Consider the following 25,027-nt stretch of genomic DNA (forward strand, 5'->3'; position numbering starts at 1 on the left):
AACTTAATTAAGGTTCAAAAAGGCTCCATTAAAAACTTTAATCCTTATTATTTCAAAAAGTGCTGCTTCAAATTCTTAGAATTTTTATTAAATAAAAATATTAAATAATAATTGGGTCATGGTCCATTGTTGATAAAACTTTTGTGGTAGGGCCACAATGGGTTCAAGAGATATAATTAAATATGTTGTGGTATGTAGTGGAATTTTGTAGTCTATTATTGTTACATGGGAGTGTATACCTCTAATAACTACTCCTGATAAGGCCATGCCAACTTTGTCTTACACAATGAAGGTGTCCAAGTACAGTGCAACCTGTGTTAGTGACCACCTGTATTGAAAGACCACCTTTGTGCTGCAATTTATTTAGTCATATTTACTGTATGGGCAATTCCATATCAGTTCACCAGTTGTGCACATGACCCCCTCAGATTTGGATGAAATTTGGTGTGTGGGTAGCCCAAGTGATCATGTGTGTCCCAAGGAATTTCACCCCATTGCTTGTATGGCTTCCCAAAATGGCCTATTAAGTATTCTACATTTTTGCTATTTTTGCTGTACTTGTGACATTCAAAGCATCATAACTTGGGCATTTGTAAACAAATTGCACCACTTTAAAGTTCAAAGAATAAGCTTTCATTTGGTATATTTAACAGCTTAATTTGACGAATTGATAATTAGTAATCTTTGACCTTTGATCTACCAAAATGTGCTGATTAGAATTTTTTTTGGATACTTCTCAGACATTCATTTATTAGTTGCAAAAGTTTCGGCTTGGGGTCTTTATGGGATTATAAGATAAGTGCTCTTATGTGGCGGTGTGTATGGTATTATAGCTAAGCCTTTGACTGGCCTCTTCTCTGAGAAAAGGGTGTCTCACTGATGACTGCTAGACAAATATTAAGTAAAGATACCGCTTCTGAACCATGAGAGAACAGAGGATCAGATTCTGTGGCTTGTGAGCTAGGAAGAGTAGGACAGAGGTGACAAACTCAGTAGCATGGGTAGTTGGAAAATGCGGATAGGGTCGGACACGGACACAGATGCGGACACAGACACGGATATTTTTAAAACACACTTTAACATTTACAAAACAGTTATTTTTCATACCTAACATTTTTACAGCAGCATTTGCTTCCAGACTCAGGCGTTGATCTTGTCATAGTGCTTATCCATTTATAAGCGCATGTGTGAAGGATAGACTAGCACTCTAAAGACCAATATAGTGTTGTACACGTGCTCTAGAAATCTAATTCAGTGTCATGGAGATTAAGCTGACACGTCCTAACCTAATCTCGTAGACCAGGTCCTTGAAACCCTCAACACTTGGTATAAGCGCCTGTGCCTTATACTAGAAGGCGTAAGATTGTGGATTTGGCCTGCTAAGCTAAGTTGCATGGGGCATACAAGCTAATCTCTACAATTAAAAAAACTCTGTATTAGACTTTAGAGCATGTGTACAACACTATATGGTCTTTGGCATTCTGTGGAGTGCTGGTCTAGTCCTTCGCATATGCGCTTATAAAATGATAAGCACTATGACAAGATCGACTCCCGGATCTGAAAGCGAAGACTGCTGTAAAAACAACGTTAGGTATGAACAAATACTGTTATATAAATGTAAAAGTGCTTTTTAGAAATGTCCGTGTCTGCATCTGTGTCCGATTGTATCTGTCTTTTCCAACTACCCCAGTAGCATCTGGTGACTCCTTGCTTAGCTTCTTCCTGCATGTGTCACAGATATTCATATCAATAGTAATATGTGGAGCTCTTTCACACATCCAGGGTCTGATAGGTGTGAGATTCTTCCTACGGCTACTCCAGGTATGGCCTGGTATTTGCAACAGGACGGAGCCATGTATAGACTAGATATTGAGGATTACAAATTCACCAGACTTTAAGTCACATGAATATTCTCCAGTCTAGTCAGCAGCTGCATATGATATCATCCACATTTCTATGCATAGGTAAGATGTGCAATTCTAGGTTTCTTCAGTGGATAAACAACCTCCATGTAGTAATCACCATGGCAGAGTAGAGCTGAGGTGATTATTACATCATTCCTGAAGGTTGTTTATTCACTGAAGAATCTTAACAATGCATGTCTTAGTACAGTAATTTGGACAATTGCCTGTGTGATTGAAATTTTTATTAGGGAGCCACAAAGTATGCAATTTGCTTGTCAGAGTTTGTGGCTAGATGTTTTATTTATTACATGTATTGTACAATGGGTAATTTTTGAAAATTTCAAAAACTGTCAGCTGGTTTTAAACTAAAACACTTTGAAGTTTAGCATTAAAAAAGCTGATAAGTAATAGCACCAGTTCACCACTTTAGATGAAAATGCTTAAGATCAGGGGGGTGGTATACCAGACAAATGTTTTTTGAAATGTTGGTGAGTTCAAAATTTACCCACTATATGGTACATAAATTAAAATAGTGTGGAGTGAGCCTATGTTGTGGAATTTGACTTAATACAAAAGGCATTTTTAAGTCCACCTGCTCAAGAAGATAAGCTGGCTGCATTTGAAAACTATACAGTAAATTAGACTAAATAAATTACAGTACAAAGGTGGTCTTTCAATACAGGTGGTTACTAATACAGGTTGCACTGTACTTGGACACCTTCATTGTGTAAGACAAAGTTGGCATGGCCTTATCAGGAGTGGTTGTTAGAGGTATGCACTCCCATATAGCAATAGTAGTAGACTACAAAATTCCGCTACATACCACAACATATTTAATTATATCTCTTGAACCCATTGTGGCCCTACCACAAAAGTTTTATCAACAATGGACCATGACCCAATTATTATTTACTAAAAAATTCTAAGAAGTTGAAGCAGTACTTTTTGAAATATTAAGGATCAACGTTTTTAATGGAGCCTTTTTGAACCTTAATTAAGTTGATATCTCATAAGTTATGGATTACTTGAAAGATCAATTAACAGTCTTTAATCACTGAAAATTTTATTTTAAAATATTAACACAATTGTGAGCTACAGTTGATTTTGTAACTCAAATTTTCATGAAATATTCAAAATATTTGTGGTCATAAATCAGAAACTATGTGGTGTATGGGGCTAAAAATTGGTATGAGTGATGAGCACCATAGGTACTACAAACACACCTAGTTTCATCAAAATTCAAGAGGTGACCCTACAATTCCTTGGTGATTTGACATGGAATGATCCAAACCAGTCTGAGAAAACCGGTCTTATCGCCCATGTCAGCAGATTCGAATTTTCACCCAGGACACAAAGCTACATGAATAAACTATCTAATTCCACAATCAAAATCAGCTAAACGTGAGTGGTCTGGTTCTGCTGGTTGCTTTTCCCAAGCCCAGTGGTGATCCGTATGTGCAGTGTGGGGCCTTTGTGGAGCTCTGGTCAGCCTGGGGATGACTGTATGTGGCTGTACAGCTCTATGGTGTTGAATAAGTACCTCTGCTATGAATTTCCTTCCATTTTAGCCAATTTTCAGACCTGAATGGCCCAAAGCTTGGCCTAATTCATCCCTATGCCTTCCATTTCAATTTTTGAACACCATATTGCCTGCCTTCCAGGCCTACGCCTCCCACCCATAATTCATCCCTATGCCTCCCACCCATTTTGCAGCTCGCCTGATACAGTCAACCTCAGTTTTAAAACTATCTAAAATGGCGGGAAACTTAGTTGTTGGCTACTTGCACAGTGGATGTTCTGGAAGGTAAGGAACTGGTGTAAAACGTGTGAAAATTTGGTACACATATTGGCAAGCTACAACACACTAAATACTTAAAACCAGCATTCCGTGATACTTTTAAATAGGCGATAAGAGTGATTTTCCCAGACTGTGTCACATATACAGTACTCGTACTGTATGATAAGCCTAGTAGATCATTGATCATCGTGCTCTATTTAGCTACAGATACTACTGGGTGTCTAATACCTTTTACAGTAGTGTAAGGATTTCAAATAATTTTTCATGACTAAATGTACTCATCAGGGAAAGAGTTGATATGGAAAATTTTATAGTTTTGTTGTGATGAGCATAATTGAAGATTAAAGGAAAGGAAAGGCAGACAATCTTTGTAACTCAAAAAGGCACACTCCAGATATGAGTTATATATAGCACATAAAATGGTGGCTGTATGGTATGTCATTTAGCCTTGCAAATGTGGGCAGGCTGGTAAGCTTGCAGTATTTAAAAAATTAAATATTTGTATTTCTGAAAGAGTGTTCTTGCTTTTAGCACTATATTTGACACTAGATATCCTAAGAGATGCTTCCATGAAAGTACTTTTGTTGCATAGAATGTTCTATGATGGTTTTAGTGGCAGTTTTTTTTGGTAGATGCCCTGGATTTGAAAGGGGGATTTGTACTGCTGTACTGTAGGATTAAAGCTACCTATAGGCTTGTGTCAATTGTGCCAGCATAATTTCGAGCTAATAGGCTAGCAAAAATATCAAGCATTATGTCAGCAAAATAGGACAATTTTTAATATTGTAAATTGAATTTGCAATGTGTGTACCAAAATTACAGCAAAACATGAACACAGTACATCTTATTCTGCATTTCATATCACAAAAATGTGCAATGTTATTATATTTATTGCTTCTTGGCTGATTATTCACATAAGATCCATATACTCTAATAGAGCAGTCAATTACTCTAATACAGCAGTCAGAAATGGGTGATATCTTCTAATAAAAAAACCAACAATAATATTGATTTTAAAAGCATAATTTTGAGTATCATAGGCTGGATTTTTTGAGCACTCCTCAAAAGTAAAATAAGCTATTTTCAAAGCACAAATGGCTCAAGCCTAGAGCTACACTCATGTGGATGGTATTCCTTTAAAGAGTATATGCATGTATGATAAATTCTCCTTTACTTTCATTTAGTTCAATCAGAGATTGTAGCTGGTATAATTGATCATGTGATAAATGAAGCAAACCGAGCTGTGTTTACATGTCAAGCTACTGGTGAACCAGTTCCAAACATCAGTTGGTACTTTAATGGTGTTATGATAAATGTGTCAGATACAAGCAAGTACATGATAATGTCAACATCATTAAACACAAATTTTACTGAGAACACACTAACAGTGTGCAATGTAACATCATCTGATGTGGGAACTTACACTTGTAATGCTACCAATATTATTGGAGATGATCAAAGCTTTGGAATACTAACTGTTAATGGTAAAGAATTCAGCGATGTTAATATAGTAGTTTAATAAAGTTATCATTACTGTTATAGTGTCACCTGATATCACATCACCATCAGAAGGACAAATACACTACACACAGGAAGGACAAACTACTACACTATCATGTATTAGTACAGGTTATCCTCCACCACTTGTTGTTTGGGAGAGAAGTGGTGAAATGTTAAGTGAACACACTTCAATATCTAACACAACAATGTCTACCAATATGGGAAATATAACTGAAGTGACAGTTAATTTAACTATTGCAAACGTATCTAGGGAGGACACTGGCTACTACACTTGTTCAGCTAGTAATTTGTTAGGTGATAATATCAGGAATGTCTCCCTTATTGTTCAGTGTAAGTGTTTATGATGTCATGTACAGGAATTGGCCCACATTAATATCGTAGACGTCGGTTATTAGATGCATATGGTTATTAAGCGCATATTGCCTGTTAAGTGCATATGGTATACTTGTGCTAGACACCTGTTTGGTAAGCGCATATGGTTGAAATCACCTCTGCAACCTCGTACTACATAGAATTGCAGCAAAAAATTGTCAGAACGAATCAGACATGTCACAGTACACTCAATGCCCTGCCAGGCCTGTCGTGTCTAGCCAATACTGCCATCTGTAATAACGATAGCTGTAGCTACCTGACTTCTAAAGATTTCCATTTCCATGACTGAAGCAAACTATTTACTGGTGTTCAAAATCGCTTGAAAACTGTAGTGGGCACAACTAATGCCCTCCTAGTGGAAATTCCTTTCCGTGATTTATAAGGACATGTGCTTAACAAGCATAGTAAATTTCACAAATAATTCTTCCGAAAATTATAAGCGCATGTGTCTAATAACCAGAGTCTACGGTAGTGCTATAGTGTGTGTATTATGTGTTCATTTACTGTCCATATTGTTTTAGTTCAACCAGAAATCATTGTGGAATTACTTGATCAGTTGGAAAATGAAACTAATCCAACATCATTTACATGTCAAGCTACTGGTGAACCAGTTGCAAACATCAGTTGGTACTTTAATGGTGTTATGATAAATGTGTCAGATGCAAGCAAGTACATGATAATGTTAACATCAATAAACATAACTGCTATTGAGGGTAGGCTAGTAGTCTTAAATGCAGTTTCATCTGATGTGGGAACTTATGCTTGCATTGCTACTAATGAACTTGGTAGTGATAGAAGTGTAGGAGTATTGACAGTGAATGGTAAGAAAATGTTCTCCACTAATGTGTGGTCAATATGATCATGTCATGTTATTACAGATGCTGCAGAACTTGTTGAACCATTAGAAGGGAGAACAGAACACATTGAGGAAGGATTAAATATCACACTAACATGTATTGGTGCTGGTCATCCACCTCCTGAAGTTGAATGGAAAAAAGTTGATGGAAAAATTAGTAATAGGACAACAATTAGTAACTCATTAATGTCCACTAATGAAGGGAATGTAACTAGAGTCACTGTTGAGTTGATCATAACAGGATCATATAGAGATGATAGTGGAAGTTATGAATGTTCAGTTAGTAATCTACTTAACACTGTTGCCAACAGTGTCAACCTGACTGTCCAGTGTAAGTGACTATTAGCTATATACTCTGCATGTGTGAGCATGTGTGCCTGTCTGTAATGTGTCTGTGTCTGTATGTGCTACTGTGTTTTGACGATGTAACATTGCTACTTGCAAGCAAATAAATACTACGTATGAACATGGTGGCTGTACTCAATTGCTATAAGTGTAGCTAGATCATTATTTATTTATGACCAAATTCTCAGGAACCACTGGCCAATTTGCCGAATCACATCATACTAATTGTCCAATACACAGAACTACTTAGTAACCATATATCTAACTAATGCAGTTGGTAATGACACTGATTATTGGTCTCAGTAAGCACCACAAAAGGTACTGACACCGGCCAAGCAATTCAAGCATCAAGCATGCTGTACTGGTTGTATGAAGGTAAGTTTTTGGTGAGCTAGGGTTGGAGGGAGCAAAGTGACCGTGACCATCCTGGTGAAGTCGGGCCAATCCTAGCTCGCCTTGAACTCAAAAATTTACATTCATACAGACAGTGAAAGACACAATTATTCTACAAACAAAATTCAGTGTTAGCATTAGGGTTAGAGCCGGTTCAGCTTGGCTTCTTCTTTACTGGTCTTCTGAATTATAGCATCCTTTTCGACTTGCATTTATAAGGCAAAAAAGAAGTCAGAATAGCTAGTTGGCAGTAGTAGTTGAATGGTCAGTACACTGGAGCATAGGAAGTGGCCAAGGGTTGGATCTTCAATAGTGCAAATTTTGATTTCCTTTTTCCTCTACATTGTTTTGTCTAAGGTTGGTGTTAATAATTGACGTTGATGATCAGTGTCAATAGTCTTGGTTTATGTACTCACTATAAACTAAGGAGGTCAACTATGTTGTTTTTGTTTACATCGCAGTAGCTGCAACGAAGGTATCAAACAACAAAGTTTAAACTTTGGTAAAATCCAGCCCGAACAAACAACAGAATCCCAATTAATTATTTACAAAGGTGTATTACATTCCAAAGAACTATTCTATACAGCTTACTTACAGTGTATTCCATTCCACAGCTGGTTTCTTCATGGTTTGTGACTCATTTATCCCACTTTTGCTGTTGCTTATGCATATATGCACTCATGTCCACCATTCCACATCCGGGATAAAGCAACCAACTGTCAACTTTATCTGTCTCCATCAATGCATTGTTATCAAATAATACTTTTCAACTCATACTATTTAAGGTTACGATATACAGGAAACTCAGCTAATGGAAGCCATGTGAAAAAGAAGCCATAATTTTACCACAAGAATGCTTTTATTGCATACTACAATTAGATTTACATAATATCAATATGGCTACAATACATCTTACATCACGTGGCTTTGTAGTAAGAAGAAATTCGTTATTGTTTAGAGAGTAATAGTGAAGAAGAAATTCATAGAAGTAAGTAGTAGAGTGGTAATGAATGTTTTTTTAATAGGATTCACATCGTTTACACAAAATTTTGGTAGCAAGGCTAATTTGTGGCTTTAGTATGGTAATATATATCCTAAACTGTGAGTTGAGTTACTAGAGTACTTCTGCATCAGTTTTCACTTGCATACTAGTGAGTAAGACCTCTGTATTTGTGTTAGATTGTGTAGTATACGTAGGCGCAGTGACCAATCATGTAAAAAAATGACTTATGTTGCTGTAGCGAATACTACAGGCAATGTTTTACAACTTCGTGGATGACAAGAAAATTATTGTTGTTAATAGCTCTGTTGTGTTAAAGTCTTCTGTATTACTGGTGACTAACTAGGCATCTGTACTAACGTCCAGTGTTGCAATAGTGACTTAATCCATGTTCTGTTTATTGCAAGTTGACACCAAGTAGTTAATTCAAAGGTATCGGTAATTCATGTTGTAACTTGGCAAATAAAGAGCTTGCTAATCTGAATTTACAGCTGACAGTAAAGGATACCTTGCTCTTTTAACTGCAATCAAACATCAGTTTGTAACATGCAGGGTCTGTGTGATAGAACTGTACGTAGTTTGTAGAGGATGTGTTTAATTGGATTTTAAATGACTTCAGGTATACCGTAACCTTAGCTCGCCTATTATGAAAGGTTACACTTTGTGCTATTATGTAACAAATGCGCACTAGTCTGGGAAGGATCTAGTTATCCCAGAAACGGGACCTCTATGGATGTGTCCACTTCAGTACTAGCACATCAAGTGCATTTTACAAGTTATAGCAAGGCTAAAGTTTATTCTTTTTATGAAGCCATATAGCATATGATGCCATATAGCGGTAGGGCCTTTAATGGGTTAAGGGACATGTTTGCCATGCCACAATTGCTTTTAATGTAGTTATTCAGGAGCATGATTGCTGAATTTATTACTGTAAGGACAGCAAGGCATGGTCGTTGTGCTTCATGCTTCATGCTTCATCCTTATAAGCCTATTAGATCATTGGTCATCATGCTTTGTTTTCAGTGGTGAACTACGTATATTCTAACTACAGGTACTGCATATCTAGTACCTCTCACAGTAGTGTAAATGTTTCAAATAATTTTTGTGGTGATTAAATGCATTCATCAAGGGAAGAGTTGATATGGAAAATTTATGGTTTTGTTGTAATGAGTAGCATAATTGAAGATTAAAGAAAAAGAAAGGTGCGGAGGGCAGACAATCTGTGTAACTCATAAAGGCACACTCCAGACATGAGTTATATATAGCACATAGAATGGTGGCTGTATGATGTGTCATTTAGCCTTTAGCTTTACAACTATGGGCAGGCTGGTAAACTTGCAAAATTTTTAAAATTTTAACGTTTGTATATTGTTTTTGTTTTTAATGCTATATTTGACACTAGATGCACTGAGAAGCTTCCATGAAAGTGCTTTTGTTGCATGGAATGTTTTCTATGATGGTTTTAGTGGCAGATTTGTGGTGGGCGCCTTGATTGATTTGTACTATATAATACTACTTATGCCGGCATAATTTCAAGCCTAATAGGCTAGAAAAAGTATCAGGCATTATGCCAGCATAATAAGACAATTTTCAAGATTTTTAATTGAATGCATAATGCACACTCCAAAAATACAACAAAACATGAATACATTATACCTTAATACTGCATTTTTTATAATGAAAATGTGCAGTGTTGTTATTTTTATTGATTATCTAGGACTGCGTAACATACAACCAAGTACATACACCAACGTGACAGCCCCCCGGTGAGGCTATTAGGTGGCGAAAGCATGATCCCCAAATCATCTCAATATGTCACAGTAGTGACAGATATAACACAATAGTGGCATTGTAACTAAAGGCCACCAGTAGCTAAGTGCCAGTACATCATTGGTGTGGTAATGGCACAGTGATGTGTACAAAGTATATGTATACAAAACATACAGGAGAGAACTATACATTATTGCAGCATTGTATGCAGCAATACATTATGGGCAACATCACCAGATAAAAAAAAATTATTAGCCAATATACAGCACAGTATATCATCATCAACTAGAGCTACATAGGGTTCATCAGTGGTGTAGCAATGGCACAGTGATGGGTGACACACTATAATTATGCATACACAACTTGCAGGAGATAGCTACACAATACTGTAGGAGTATGCAAATTGCAAGTCAGATGAACCAGATAAAGGAAGACAGCCAAGTCAGCCAGAGCCTAGTAGCTACGCCAGGTGAAGGCAAAAAAGATTAAGCACGTATTGAATTGCCTGACACCAACACAAAGGAAGTTCGCCATGCCAGCTGCACAAGACAAAATTATTTACTTGTATTTTATATGTAACTGTATTGTAAAGAGCGTGGCCTATGTTTTAATGTTTTCTTGTATTGTTTATTTACGTGAATGAATCCACTGGCAGCTGGCATGGAGACTTGAGATGTTACAAACATAAAAACTTACTTGTAATCTTCTTGTTTACACGTAAAGTGGCCTCTGGCTCTCCTACACGGGCATCGCTAATCTTCTCCTTCGCGCAATCTGTAAATAATTAAGCAAGGGTGTGGTACCGGGCGTTATATAGAATTGCATGTATGGTCAAGTCATCAGCATGAACAGGAGCGACGATTATATGTTTGTGCCTTCATTCTCAGGCGAATCTATCCCCGGTTAGTTCATGTCTCTAGACCTCATAGTTTTCGAGAACATTAATTATTATTTATTATTATTATTATTATTTATCTAGGACCGCGTCACATACAACCAAGTAGATACACCAACGTTGCAACCTACCCATTGGGCAAGTATAAACAGTGCCATAGGAAACACTCAGAGCAGTGTGCGTGTACCTGTGGAAATGATACATATGCATACGTACACAGGCAAGGGAGTTTAACTGGCATCAGAAAACCGCAATACTAAAACACAACCTACACAAAAAACCAAGTTAAGTTAGCTATATTTAAAGTAACTATATATTGTAGGTGTGACGTGTCTCTGAAGCTGACTCAGCAGTGAAGTGGGGCTATGCAGAATAAGGGATATGGTGAAGGCACAATTAGCAATTGATCCCAATCAAGCCAATATGGCACAACAGACTCTGTTGTAATTAGAGGCCACTGGTGATGTACCTGTATATCAGTGGTGTGGCATTGGCACAGTGATCACAGTGTATAATATTATGCATACAGCCATGCACAACATACAGGAGATAGTTACACATTGTTGTATATGCAGCACTGCATCGGCTTCTTGTTTAGCTATTACAGACTCACAGTAGACTAGTAGTTAAGCCGAGTGGAAAATAATTCCAGCCGCCAGCAAGCCAGATGAAGGTGCCGGTATAATGAAAATAATTTCAGCCGCTAGCAAGCCAGATGAAGGATGAAGATGTAGACCTATAATACAACTACCGGTACAAGTATTACATTACTCATTACCTTGCTGTTCCAGCTGGTTGTTTATGAGCGCACCAGCTGGTATCCCAACTGGTCATCAGCTGGTCCTTCACTGCATGACGCCTGGAGCGCATATCCTGCACACAAAATACACAGTTACAAATATTTAAACATACTTGTAATGTTGTTGCTTACCAGTAAAGTGGCGCCTGGCCTCTCCGTGGACATTTACTAATCTTCTCGTTCGAGCAATCTGTAATTAAACAAGGGCGTGGTGCCAGGCGTTATATAGAATTACATGTACGGTAAGGTCATCAGCACGAACAGGTGTACTTATTATACGGTTGTGCCTTCATTCACAGGCGAATCTATCCCCGCTTAGTTCATGTCTCTAGGCCTTGTAGTTTTCTCAAACATTATTTATTATTTATTTATTCATTCATTATTAATGACGTAATTTTAACCGAATTTCGTATTATTCTTACTACTTGGTTGTATAACTAGGCCCGGGGCACATACAACCAAGTACAACCACCAATGGGGCAATCTACAAATGGGGCATGTACAAGAGTGCATACACAACCTACAGGAGATGCACAATACTGTAGGAGTATACAAGCCAGGTGAACCAGATAAAGAAAGGCAGCCAAGCCAGCCAGAGCCTAGTAAGCTAGGTAAAGGAAAAATACAAGAAAACATTTAAAACATACCATACTCTTTACAATACATTAGTACAAACAGACAACCAAACCAACCAGAGCCTAGCAAGCCAGAAAAAAAAAATACAAGACATATGTACATTACAATACAAACAAACATACCTGTCCTTGTGCAGCTGGCATATCAAACCTATTCAGGTCAGTGTCCTGCAGCCATCAATACACGGAGCGTATCCACTGGCAGCTGGCATGGCGACTTGAGACTTAGTGTGCCAGCTGGCAACACTTTCAAACACAATTGAACAGTAGTTCACTCATCTAAATGGCCATTTGAATCTGCTCGATTGGTAGTGGGTATATCACGTGCTGTTTTTACCAGCATTAAATAGAATTGTCGTACATTTCTATCACCTCCACGGAAACATTCACCCATTATACGATTATCTCTTCATACAACATGGATTCTATTCCCAGTGAGTGCGAAGCCTTAGGCCTTGTAGTTTTCTCAAACATTATTTATTAATTATTTATTTATTTCTTTATATATTTATTTATTTATTCATTCATTATTAATGACATAATTTTAACCACGTTTCGTATTATTCTTAGTACTTGGTTGTATAACTAGGACCGCGTCACATACAACCAAGTACATACACCAACGTGACAGCCCCCTGGTGAGGCCATTAGGTGGTGAAGGCACGATCCCCAAATCAACTCAATATGTCACAGTAGTGACAGATACAATACAATAGTAGCATCGTAACTAAAGGCCACCAGTAGCTAAGTGCCAGTACATCATTGGTGTGGTAATGGCACAGTGATGTGTACATAGTATATGTAATTATGTATACAAAACGTACAGGATAGAACTATACATTACTGCAATATTGTATGCAGCAATACATTATAGGCAACATGTCCAATATACAGTAAAGTATCAACATCAACTACAGTTAAATAAGGTTCATCAGTGGTGTAGCAATGGCACAGTGATGGGTGACACACTATAATTATGCATACACAACTTGCCTGACACCAACACAAAGGAAGTTCGCCAAGCCAGCTGCACAAGACAAGATTGTTTACTTGTATTTCATATTGTAAAGAGCGTGACATGTGTTTTAATGTTTTAATTAAATATTTTATGTGACTGGCAGCTGGCATGGAGACTTGAGATGTTACAAACATAAAAACGTACTTGTAATCTTCTTGTTTACGTGTAAAGTGGCCTCTTGCTCTGCTGCAGTCACTTCATGAACATTCGCTAATCTTCTCCTTCATGCAATCTGTAATTAAGCAACGGTGTGGTACTGGGAATTATATAGAATTACATGTATGGTCAAGTCATCAGCACGAACGGGTGCAACAATTATACGTTTGTGCCTTCGTTCACAGGCGAATCGATCCCCGGTTAGTTTATGTCTCTAGGCCTCATAGTTTTCTCAAACATTAATTATCAATTATTTATGATATAATTTTAACTATGTTTCGTATTATTCTTAGTACTTAGTTGTATAACTAGGCCCGGGGCAAATACAACCAAGTACAATTACCAACGGGACAACCTACCAATAAGGCAGTGCATGACCAGTACAGTGTGTGTGTGTTGGTTTACCGTCAAGACAATTATTATTATTATTATGTATTCCAACGTGACAGCCCCCTGGTGAGGCTATTAGGTGGTGAAGGCACAATCCCCAAATCAACTCAATATGTCACACTAGTGACAGATACAACACAATAGTGTCATCGTAACTAAAGGTCACCAGTAGCTAAGTGCCAGTACATCATTGGTGTGGTAATGGCACAGTGATGTGTACACATAATTATGTATACAAAATGTACAGGAGAGAACTATGCATTATTGTAGTATTGTATGCAGCAATACATTATAGGCAACATCAACAGATAAAAATTATTAGCCAATATACAGTAAAGTATCAACATCAACTAGAGCTAAATAAGGTTCATCAGTGGTGTAGCAATGGCACAGTGATGGGTGACACACTATAATTATGCATGCACAACTTGCAGGAGATAGTTACACAATACTGTAGGAGTATGTAAGTCAGATGAACCAGATAAAGGAAGACAACCAAGCCAGCCAGAACCTAGTAGCTAAGCCAGGTGAAGGTAAAAAAGATTGAGCATGTATTGAATTGCCTGACACCAACACAAAGGAAGTTCGCCACGCCAGCTGCACAAGACAAAATTGTTTGCATGTATTTCATATTGTAAAGAGCATGGCATGTGTTTTAATGTTTTCTTGTATTGTTAATTAATTAAATTTTTATGTGACTGGCAGCTGGCATGGAGACTTGAGAAGTTATACAAACATAAAAACTTACTTGTAATTCTTGTTTACGTGTAAAGTGGCCTCTCGCTCTCCTGAAGTCACTTCACGGACATTCGCTAATCTTCTCCTTCGTGCAGTCTGTAATTAAGCAAGGGTGTGGTACTGGGTGTTATATAGAATTACATGTATGGTCAAGTCATCAGCACGAACAGGTGCAATGATTATATGTTTGTGCCTTTGTTCACAGGCGAATTGATCCCCGGTTAGTTTATGTCTCTAGGCCTCGTAGTTTTCTCAAACATTAATTATTAATTATTTATTTATTTATTTATTATTTATGACATAATTCTAACCACGTTTCATATTATTCTTAGTACTTGGTTGTATAATCATGCAAGATCGAGATACTCTAATAGAGCAGTCACTTACTCTAATACAGCAGTCATGAAAGACTGATATCCTCTAATAAATCAATCAACTCTTGAAAGCTGAAAGCATAATTTTGAGCAAATAGGCTGGATTTCTGAGCACTGCTCAAAAGCATAATAGGCTATTTTCAAAGCATAATTGGCACAAGCTTAGAGGGTTACCTTTATGTGGATGGTATTCTTTTTTCTTGTATGTGCATGTATGATACACTCTCCTTTACTTTCAATTTAGTTCAATCAGAGATTGTAGCTGGTATAGTCGATCATGTGACAAATGAAACAAACCGAGCTGTGTTTACATGTCAAGCTACTGGTGAACCAGTTCCAAACATCAATTGGTACATTAATGGTGTTATGATAAATGTGTCAGATACAAACAAGTACATGATAATTTCAACATTAATAAATGCCACTACTACTGAGAACACACTGACAGTGTGCAATGTAGCATCATCTGATGTGGGAACATATACTTGTAATGCTACCAATATTATTGGAGATGATCAAAGCTTTGGAATACTAACTGTTAATGGTAAACAATTGAGTGATGTTAATATAGTAGTTTTATAAAGTTATCATTACTGTTATAGTGTCACCTGATATCACATCACCATCAGAAGGACAAATACACTACACACAGGAAGGACAAACTACTACACTATCGTGTATTAGTACAGGTTATCCTCCACCACTTGTTGTTTGGGAGAGAAGTGATGAAATGTTAAGTGAACACATTTCAATATCTAACACAACAATGTCTACCAATATTGAAAATATAACTGAAGTGACAGTTAATTTAACTTTTACAAATGTATCTAGGGAGGACACTGGTTACTACACTTGTTCAGCTAGTAATTTGTTAGGTGATACTATCAGGAATGTCTCCCTTATTGTCCAGTGTAAGTATTCATGATGCCATGTAGCTGTTTTGTTTTGTAACAATTGGCTCAAATTAATAGTGCTATAGTGTGTGTATTGTGTGTTTGTTTACTGCCCACATTGTTTTAGTTCAACCAGAAATCATTGTGAAGTTAGTTGATCAGTTGGAAATAAAACTAATCCAACATCATTTATGTGTGAAGCTACTGGTGAACCAGCTTCAGACATCGGTTTGTACCCTCTGGCACCTTGTAATTTCACTGGCCAGCTGAAACACGCGACTAGAGACATGAACAGCTTTGGACAGTTACCCAGATATTTTCTACATACATTTCTTCAATTTTTAGTGGCACAGGTGGTCTTGAGAGCCCAATATTATGGTTGGAGACATCACACGACCCACTCGGCCATTTTCTCTTTATATTGTACTTGTGTCAGATACCGTCATGAAAATTAGTGCTCAAAATCCTAGATATATCAATAGCTAGTTTGCTATGGATTGAAGTGAAATAAACACTATGGTTGGCTGGCTGCATTCACAGTGAACTTTCAAACTCGTAGTTTTTTGACCTTCCCAAGCTATACTGCATTGAAATGTGCATATCTCACAATCTATTGATGCGCGTAGATTAAAAGTTTTCCCACAGTAGGTCAAACATTATGTTTGTTCACCCTAGAAACTGGTGTGATAGACACATGGGTTTTCTTGTAATCAAATTCATGCATACTTGTGTAGTAGCCCTGTGATTTCTGCTCTAAATGTAACGCTTTTACGAAAATAGTGATAGTTCCCTCAGGGTTTAGTATGTAGACTTTCTATAACCTGTTACCACCATGCTACACCCTAATAAGTACATTTCTCTTAAGTTATAATGCTTGAGAATTATACTTGGAGTGTGGTATCAAGATCGAGTGAATAATAAAAGAATATTATTCACTCATGGTAGTATGTATAAGAATTTCAACATTGCTATTGCATCATGTGGACTGTGGTGCTATGCTTTTTACTATTTAGTTGCCTCAATGATCTTCAAAAGAATTGTTAACAAAACTGTCAATGCATTACAAAATGTAAATTTTACATGTCAAGCTACTGGTGAACCAGTTCCAAACATCAGTTGGTACTTTAATGGTGTTATGATAAATGTGTCAGATACAAACAAGTACATGATAATGTCAACATCAATAAATACAACTACTACTGAGAACACACTAACAATATACGATGTAACATCATCTGATGTGGGTAACTACCCATGTTTTGCTAGTAATGTGATTGGCAATGACAGCAAAGCTGGTTACCTTCAGGTTAATGGTGAGTTGTATAATGCAACTAATGATGTTCATTTTATTCTTATCTATTTTAGTGGCACCCTTCATTTATTATCCTATCAATGATGGGGACACATTTAAAGTACCTCAGGATGATAACATAACAATTAATTGTTCTGCAATTGGTTTTCCACCACCTTCACTTCACTGGATGAGACAAGGAGCTGAATTAAATGATGAGAGATTTTCTGTTCATGAGGGACTTGTAGAGTATTCAGTAATAACTAACATCACAAGAGTAACAGTTAGTTTGGTAATCACTAATGCTTCTAGAGATGATATTGACCAGTACACATGTACTGCTGAAAATTTCCTTAGTAAATTCAACAGGAGCATAAATCTTTATGTGCAATGTAAGCTATTGATAGAAAATGAATGAGTTATATGTAGAATTAAATTCATCTTGTATTTGCATATATGTATTTGCATATATGTATTTGCGTACCTCACTTTGTCATGTATGGATATAGTATGTAAGCCGCCATAAGTTCTACAATGCCCAATTTTACAGTACACTGTAGGTAACGATACAAGGAAGTGTGCTGTCTCTCTTGAATAGGCAAGTTGTCATAGAAAACATTGCAAGTTATAATAGAGAGATTTTAATAATAAGCTAGGGAATTTGCACAATTTTGGGTGTTTTACAGCATTGCGAACTCTTTAATAGGTTGTTTTACATAGTGTAGGTATGTTTTGGTGAGTTCGAGGCCAGCTAGGGTTGGAGCAAACAAAGCAAGCACCTTGGTGAAGCCAGGCCAACCCTAGCTTGCCTTGAACTCACCAAAAACTTACCTTCATACAGACTGTGAAGGGCATGATTTTGCTTAGCAGGCAAACTTAAGGTTAGCATTAGTTGGGTTCAGCTTTGTTTTCTTCTTCACTCAGTCTTCTTACTTATTGAATCACATTTATTGGGGCGAACCTGAGCGAGCCCCACACTAACGAGAAGTTTCGTACAGTGAACTATGTACAATCAAAAGCAGAGAAAAACGATTGCTAATTAAAATTCAACAACACTTACGGAAGAATCACAGTATAGTTTACTGACACTCCAAATAAGGCTCGTACGGTCAACCATTACACAAACAATAATTGGCATGGTTTACTGACACTCTAAATAAGGCTTGTATGGTCAACCATTACACAAACAATAATTGGCATGGTTTACTGACACTTCAAATAAGGCTTGTATGGTCAACCATTACACAAACAATAATTGGCATGGTTTACTGACACTCCAAATAAGGCTTGTATGGTCAACCATTACACAAGCAATAATCGACGTGGTTTACTGACACTCCAAATAAGGCTTGTACCTTGTGTCATTTATGATATGCCTGGTGTCATATTATCATTAAAATGGAACAAGAAGAAAGATTACTGAAGCCGACGGAGGGAGCAATATAGAGCATGAAGAATTCGGGAAACCCCTGAACAGAGACAGCAAAGATTAGCCAGGCGCAGAATATGACAGGCGAAGATATGTCGCATTAACCATCGAAGAATGCCATACAGGTAAAATAACAAGAAGTGGTACATACATTATATCAAGACACACGGTAGTGTGTCGTGCGGCCCAAGAAGCCGGCGCGCCACACTGTGAGTATATTTACAGGAAGAAAGTAAACGCGATTTTCACACCTTTGTAGCTCCGTGATTCTTTATCTGATTCAAACTAAAGTTGCTGCAGAAATGCCGGCTAGATAGGGGAGTCCACATTCTAAATTTGAAGAAAATCGCTCCAGCCATTTCCGAGATACGAGCGGCCAAGGTTTGGGTTTTTTTTCTTCGTTTTTTTTTCTTCTTCTACTTCTTTTCGCACACTTTGCAAAATTCGCCATAAAACACGAATGCGTGCTCCAATCGGACTGAAATTTGGCACACTTAAAGGGCTCAACAAGGCGAATCTCAGTACCAAGTTTGGTAGGAATCTGATGAACATTCACGGGGTTATGACCGATTATTTGTGTAAAATAGGGTCGAAGGTCTGTCACGCCCACAGGTTAAACCGCTTGAAGGAATGAGCTGAAAATTGCTATGTAGATGGATTAACTATCGTAGGAGTGCCTTTTTCTGGTTTGAAAGCAATCCAGTTAAAGGCCATCGAGATATGACACAAAACCCAACCTGTGTCACAATTACGCGACCGATTTTTATGAATAAAAAAAACTATTAGTTTTCACGCCTACCAGGCAAACCGCTTAGAGAAGTGAGCTGAAAATGGGTGTGTAGCTGGAATAATTATCATAGAAAGTCCTTGCAGTAGTACAGAAGAATCGGGTTACAAACTACTGAGTTCTGATTCCAAAGCCAACTACATGTAGCATATGCAAGATCGAGATACTTTAATAGAACAGTCACCCTAATAGAGCATTCAACTACGTTTATATCTTACTCCATTATAGAATTATATTACAATGCAAGTTATTGTGTAGGGAGTTCAGCTACAAACAGTTAATCTTATAGACAATTCAGCTACAAGCAAGTCACCCTGTAGAGAGTTCAGCTACAAATATGTTGCTGTAGAGATTCAGAACATTATTTGTCACACTGAAGTGAATTCAGCTATAAACAAGTCACCTTGTAGAGACAACAAGTCACTCTGTAGAGAATTCAGCTACAAACAAGACACTGCGTAAAGGGTTCGGCTACAAAAAAGCTACCCAGTAGAGAGTTTATCTAGATCAGTTACTTTATGCACTGTTCAGCTACAAGTAAGTCACTCTGTAGAGAGTTCAGCTACAAACAAGTCACTCTATATTACAAACAAGTCACCGTGTAGCTGGGGAGTTCAGCAACCAATCAAAAAACCACCCTGTAAAGAGTTCAGCTATACAAACATGTCATAACTCTATAGAGAGATCAGCTAGAAATAATTAATTATACAGTAGAGAGATCAGCTACAAGACATCACCTTATAGAGAGTTTAGTTACAAAGGAACCACCCTGTAGAGAGTTCAGCTGCAAACATATCACCCTGTAGATAGTGCACCTATGAACAGATCACCCTGTAGAGAGTTCAGCTAGAAAAAGTCATGCTGTAGAGAGATCAGCTAGAAGGATCACCTTGTAGAGAGTTCAACTACAAACAAATCACCCTGCAGATAGTTCAGCTACAAACAAGTCACCCTATAGAGAGATCAGCTAGAAGAAGTTACCTTGTACAGAGCTCAGCTACAAAGAAACCATCATATAAAGAGTTCAGCTGCAAACATATCACCCTGTAGAAAGTTCAGCTACGAACAGATCAACCTGTAGAGAGATCAGCTAGAAGAAATCACCTTGTAGAGAGTTCAGCTACAAAGAAATCACTATGTAGAGAGTTCAGCTGGAAACAATCATCTGTAGAGAGTTCAGCCAGAAACAAGTTCACCCTGTAGAGAGATCAGCTAGAAACAAGTCAACCTGTAGAGAGAGCAGTTACAAAGAAACCATCCTGTAGAGGGTTCAATTACAAACAGATAACCCTATAGAGAGTTCAGCTAGAAACAAGTCACCATGTAGAGAGATCAGCTAGAAACAAGCCATCCAGAGATCAGCTAAAAACAAGTCATCCAGAGATCAGCTAGAAACAAGTCACTCTGTAGAGAGATCAGCTAGAAACAAGTCACCCTGTAGAGAGATCAGCTACAAAGAAACTATCCTGTAGAGAGTTCAATTGCAAGCAGAAAACCCTATAGAGAGTTCAGCTTGAACAAGTCACCGTGTAGAGAGATCAGCTAGAAACAAGTCATCCAGAGATCAGTTAGAAACAAGTCACCCTGTAGAGAGATCAGCTAGAAACAAGTCACCCTGTAGAGAGATCAGATACAAAGAAACCATCCTGTAGAGAGTTCAATTGCAAACAGAAAACCCTATAGAGAGTTCAGCTAGAAACAAGTCACCGTGTAGAGAGATCAGCTAGAAACAAGTCACCCCGTAGAGAGAGCAGCTACAAAGAAACCATCCTGTAGAGAGTTCAATTACAAACAGATAGCCCTATAGAGAGTTCAGCTAGAAACAAGTCACCGTGTAGAGAGATCAGCTAGAAACAAGTCATCCAGAGATCAGCTAGAAACAAGTCACCCTGTAGAGAGATCAGCTACAAAGAAACCATCCTGTAGAGAGTTCAATTGCAAACAGAAAACCCTATAGAGAGTTCAGCTAGAAACAAGTCACCGTGTAGAGAGATCAGCTAGAAACAAGTCATCCAGAGATCAGCTAGAAACAAGTCACCCTGTAGAGAGATCAGCTACAAAGAAACCATCCTATAGAGAGTTCAATTGCAAACAGAAAACCCTATAGAGAGTTCAGCTAGAAACAAGTCACCCAGTAGAGAGATCAGCTACAAAGAAACTATCCTGTAGAGAGTTCAGCTACAATCAAGTTACACTATAGAGAGATCAGCTAGAAACAAATCATCTTGTAGAGAGTTAAGTTACAAACAAATCACCCTGTAGAGAATTCAGCCACCCTATAGAGAGTTCAGCTTGAACAAGTCACCTTGCAGAGAGTTCAGCTACAAAGAAATCACCATGTAGAGAGTTCATCTGCAAACAAATCACCCTGTAGAGAGTTCAGCTAGAAACAAATCACCCTGCAGCTACAATCAATAAGAGTTTCAGCTACAGTTCAGTTATGTAAGAAGTCACCTTATTAACTACAATATGTGATAATCATTATGTAATGTTAAATATACAAATATTTCATCAGACAAAAGCTATACACACAATTACTTCCTTTCTTCCACAATTCCTTACAAGTTAAATGGAAGCAGCATCAAAGCCATATGGCCAGCTTTGTGACTTGCAATACAAAAGAAGTGATATCTAAACCAAAACAGCCAAGCTGTAAAAAAAGAGTGCGGCCCCCAAGGTGAAAAAAGATGTGAAATCCAAGGTGGAGGCCAAGAAATGGCTGTGATGGTAGGTTAATGGCAAAAAGTTTAATTACGACAATTCAGATGAATTTGGTGCCAAATCCTAGTGGAGGAGGCAACACAAATTCACCTGAATTGTCGTAATTAAAATTTGTGCCATTAACCTACCATCACAGCCATTTCTTGGCTGCCACCTTGGATTTCACATCTTTTTTCACCTTGGGGGCCGCACTCTTTTTTTACAGCTTGGCTGTTTTGGTTTAGATATACATTATCTCAGTGCTCGAATTGAGGGTATACGGGGGTATACAAAGTATACCTTGACAACATCTTTTGTAAATTAGTGTACCTTGTTATCCTATAAGGTACAGTGTAGCTAGCACCCCTCAGCAAAGAACATCCATGAAACATCTAATAATAATAATACATTCTTACTTAGTGAAACATGATTCTTGAGCCAGTTGATCTCCCAGAGGAAGCTAAGCCCACCTTCGTGTGGTGTGCATTAATTAGAATTAATCACATGCTAGTTTATTTTGCAAGTATGCAATCTACATTAGCCAGATTTATACGTAGAACTAAATCATCTACCCCCTCTACTGTACATGTGTCTACCAAGGAAGTAATTAGTGATGAATCAGCTGATGATGATGATGAAAGGCAGCAAAGTAGTGAAGAAGAAGACTGTAGTGAGTCAGATAATGGTAGTGTACATACAGAGGAAGTTCCATTGTATATTTTATTAAGATAAATCATGAGTTACAATTAGCTAGTGAACTAATTTTGTTTTGTAGCTCAGTATATAGCTACTATTAGCATTCATACTTCCAGAGTTAATGATGGTTTCTCTCTCTACTATTAGCATTCATACTTCCAGAGTTAAACTCAGCAAAGTTCAGCCAAAATTTCCACCAAATTCAATCTCAGAACGTTAATTTCTCTAAATTTCCGTGCAGAGCAGCCTAGGCCTTTACACTCTAGCCACTAATTCTGTTTTTAGCTCAGTATCTATACTATTTGCATTCATACTATACTTACAGTATCAAACTAACAACAAATTTCAGTCAAAATTGCCACCAAATTCAATCTCCGAACCTTAATTTTTCAAAATTTTCTGGGACCCCCCTAGAAAGCTCATGCTTTGCATTTTGCAGAGTGTGCTTTGCACACTATGGAGTCACTTCTACCAGTGTGCCCTCCTTAGTTGCATCCACCCCTGAGAGTATACCCTCATATAAATTTGTAATTCAAGCACTGCATTATTTAGCTACAACTACAGACTACACATGCATACTATAATTAGGGAAATGGGGGATTGTCATCAATATCAGCACCCTGAAGTGTCCAATACCTCAGAATCATCCTGGCAAGGGGATGTCATGTTGGCACACGCTGTAGGTAGATCTGCGACTGCGGTCAAAGTCTTGACGGGGGGAATTTCACCTTGACCCTTGACTTGCAGTGTTTATTGCTTTTGACCTGTGACTTGAGCGTTTCTTGTTGAACTTTTGACCTCCGCTTAATTCTCTATTTTCCAATACACACCTAGTATAATACTTTCTTGGTGCATGCTACCAACAGTGGGGAAAGAAAAATCATTGTAATTACGGCGAAATGCCTGTTAGAGCTTTGAAACATCTTCTTGGAGATCCTTACTTCTTATGAGTTACATATAATAAACTTGATAATAGCTATGTATAGTTTTCAATTGTGGGTTTCAAACCTTCCGTATCATCTTGACCCTTGTAGTATAGCGACATAGCCCCCAAAATTGGTGATATTGTGCACTTTTTCATAAAGCTATGAAACTTTTCACATAAATAGTACTCCTCATGACATGTAATTTTAGATATAGTGCCATTGCTGAGTTGACCTTTGGTGACTTTTACGGCCATTTTTGTACAGAAAATTGATCATTTTTGTCTTTAACTCCCTGAGGCAGTAATTAACTTGTTAAAACATGGTACCAAACAAAAGATCTTGCTGATAGAAACAACTTGGTTTTATTTGAAGTCAATAGGTGATTTCATTACAAAGTTATGATCATTTTTACTAGCTGCAAAATTTGATAAATTTACCTGCCCTTGGGGTGTGAATTACCTGTGGGCAGATAATTATGCCTAAATTTATCAGATTTTGCAGCTAATAAAAATAGTCATAACTTAAGAATGAAATCACCTATTTACTTCAAATAAAAACCAAGTTGTGCAAGATCTTTTGTTTGGTACCTTGTTTTAACAAGTTATGATTTCCTCAGGGAGTTAAACACAAAATGATCAATTTTCTGTACAGAAATGGCAGTAAAGGTCACCAAAGGTCAAATCAGCAATGGCACTATATCTAAAAATACATGTATTAAGGACTACTATTTATGTGGAAAGTTTCATGGCTTTATGAAAAGGTACACAATTTTTTGGTTGTGCCGCTATACTATTGACCCACTGTAAGAGCTATTTTGTGGCCTTGACCGTTGACTTAGAGTTTGACCGCAGTTGCAGATTGGCCTACAGCAAGATCCTGAGTGACACCCCCCTTGCATTCTTCATCCATAAAGCAACAGAAAATTGCTGGAGCAGATTCTTCCTTGCTAGCTTAGTAGGAACACCACTATGGGGGGTGGTACAGTCAACAATTGTCTGTACAGGTTGAAAGTGACAATGATTTGGAATCAATTAAACAATCTCACTTGTCAGCAGAAACTAACCCCGTTAGTACAACCATCACCTTCACCACCTGCAGACAAAATAGTGATATTACTATTTTAATTGTAATAATTGCAACTTTATGTAAGTTAATATTTGATGCTATTCAACATCATCATCTTTCATCATAAAAATCATTACTAGCTATAGCTACAGATTAAAAAAAATAGAAATCTGAATCTTACTGTAACTTACCCTGTCAAATTCACACTTTGTAGCCATGAAATCCTTGCCTTCATCATTCATCAGGTTTGCCCCATGATGCTCAAGCATCTGTCTA

At 37.6% G+C, this 25,027-nt stretch overlaps 1 protein-coding gene across 1 annotated transcript in view; it reads left to right on the forward strand.

The window, feature by feature from the left end:
• Window positions 1–25,027, forward strand: part of LOC136261028 (hemicentin-1-like) — a 121,076-nt gene that overhangs the window by 38,564 nt on the left and 57,485 nt on the right. Inside the window, exons 14-21 of the mRNA XM_066054993.1 lie at window positions 4,887–5,186; window positions 5,245–5,553; window positions 6,117–6,416; window positions 6,474–6,782; window positions 15,209–15,508; window positions 15,567–15,875; window positions 16,871–17,170; window positions 17,223–17,540. Of these exons, the coding sequence (XP_065911065.1) occupies window positions 4,887–5,186; window positions 5,245–5,553; window positions 6,117–6,416; window positions 6,474–6,782; window positions 15,209–15,508; window positions 15,567–15,875; window positions 16,871–17,170; window positions 17,223–17,540 (2,445 nt within the window). The remainder of the gene's footprint in view (window positions 1–4,886; window positions 5,187–5,244; window positions 5,554–6,116; window positions 6,417–6,473; window positions 6,783–15,208; window positions 15,509–15,566; window positions 15,876–16,870; window positions 17,171–17,222; window positions 17,541–25,027) is intronic.

This window comes from Dysidea avara, chromosome 7 (assembly GCF_963678975.1).
Source record: "Dysidea avara chromosome 7, odDysAvar1.4, whole genome shotgun sequence".
Taxonomy (NCBI): domain Eukaryota; kingdom Metazoa; phylum Porifera; class Demospongiae; order Dictyoceratida; family Dysideidae; genus Dysidea; species Dysidea avara.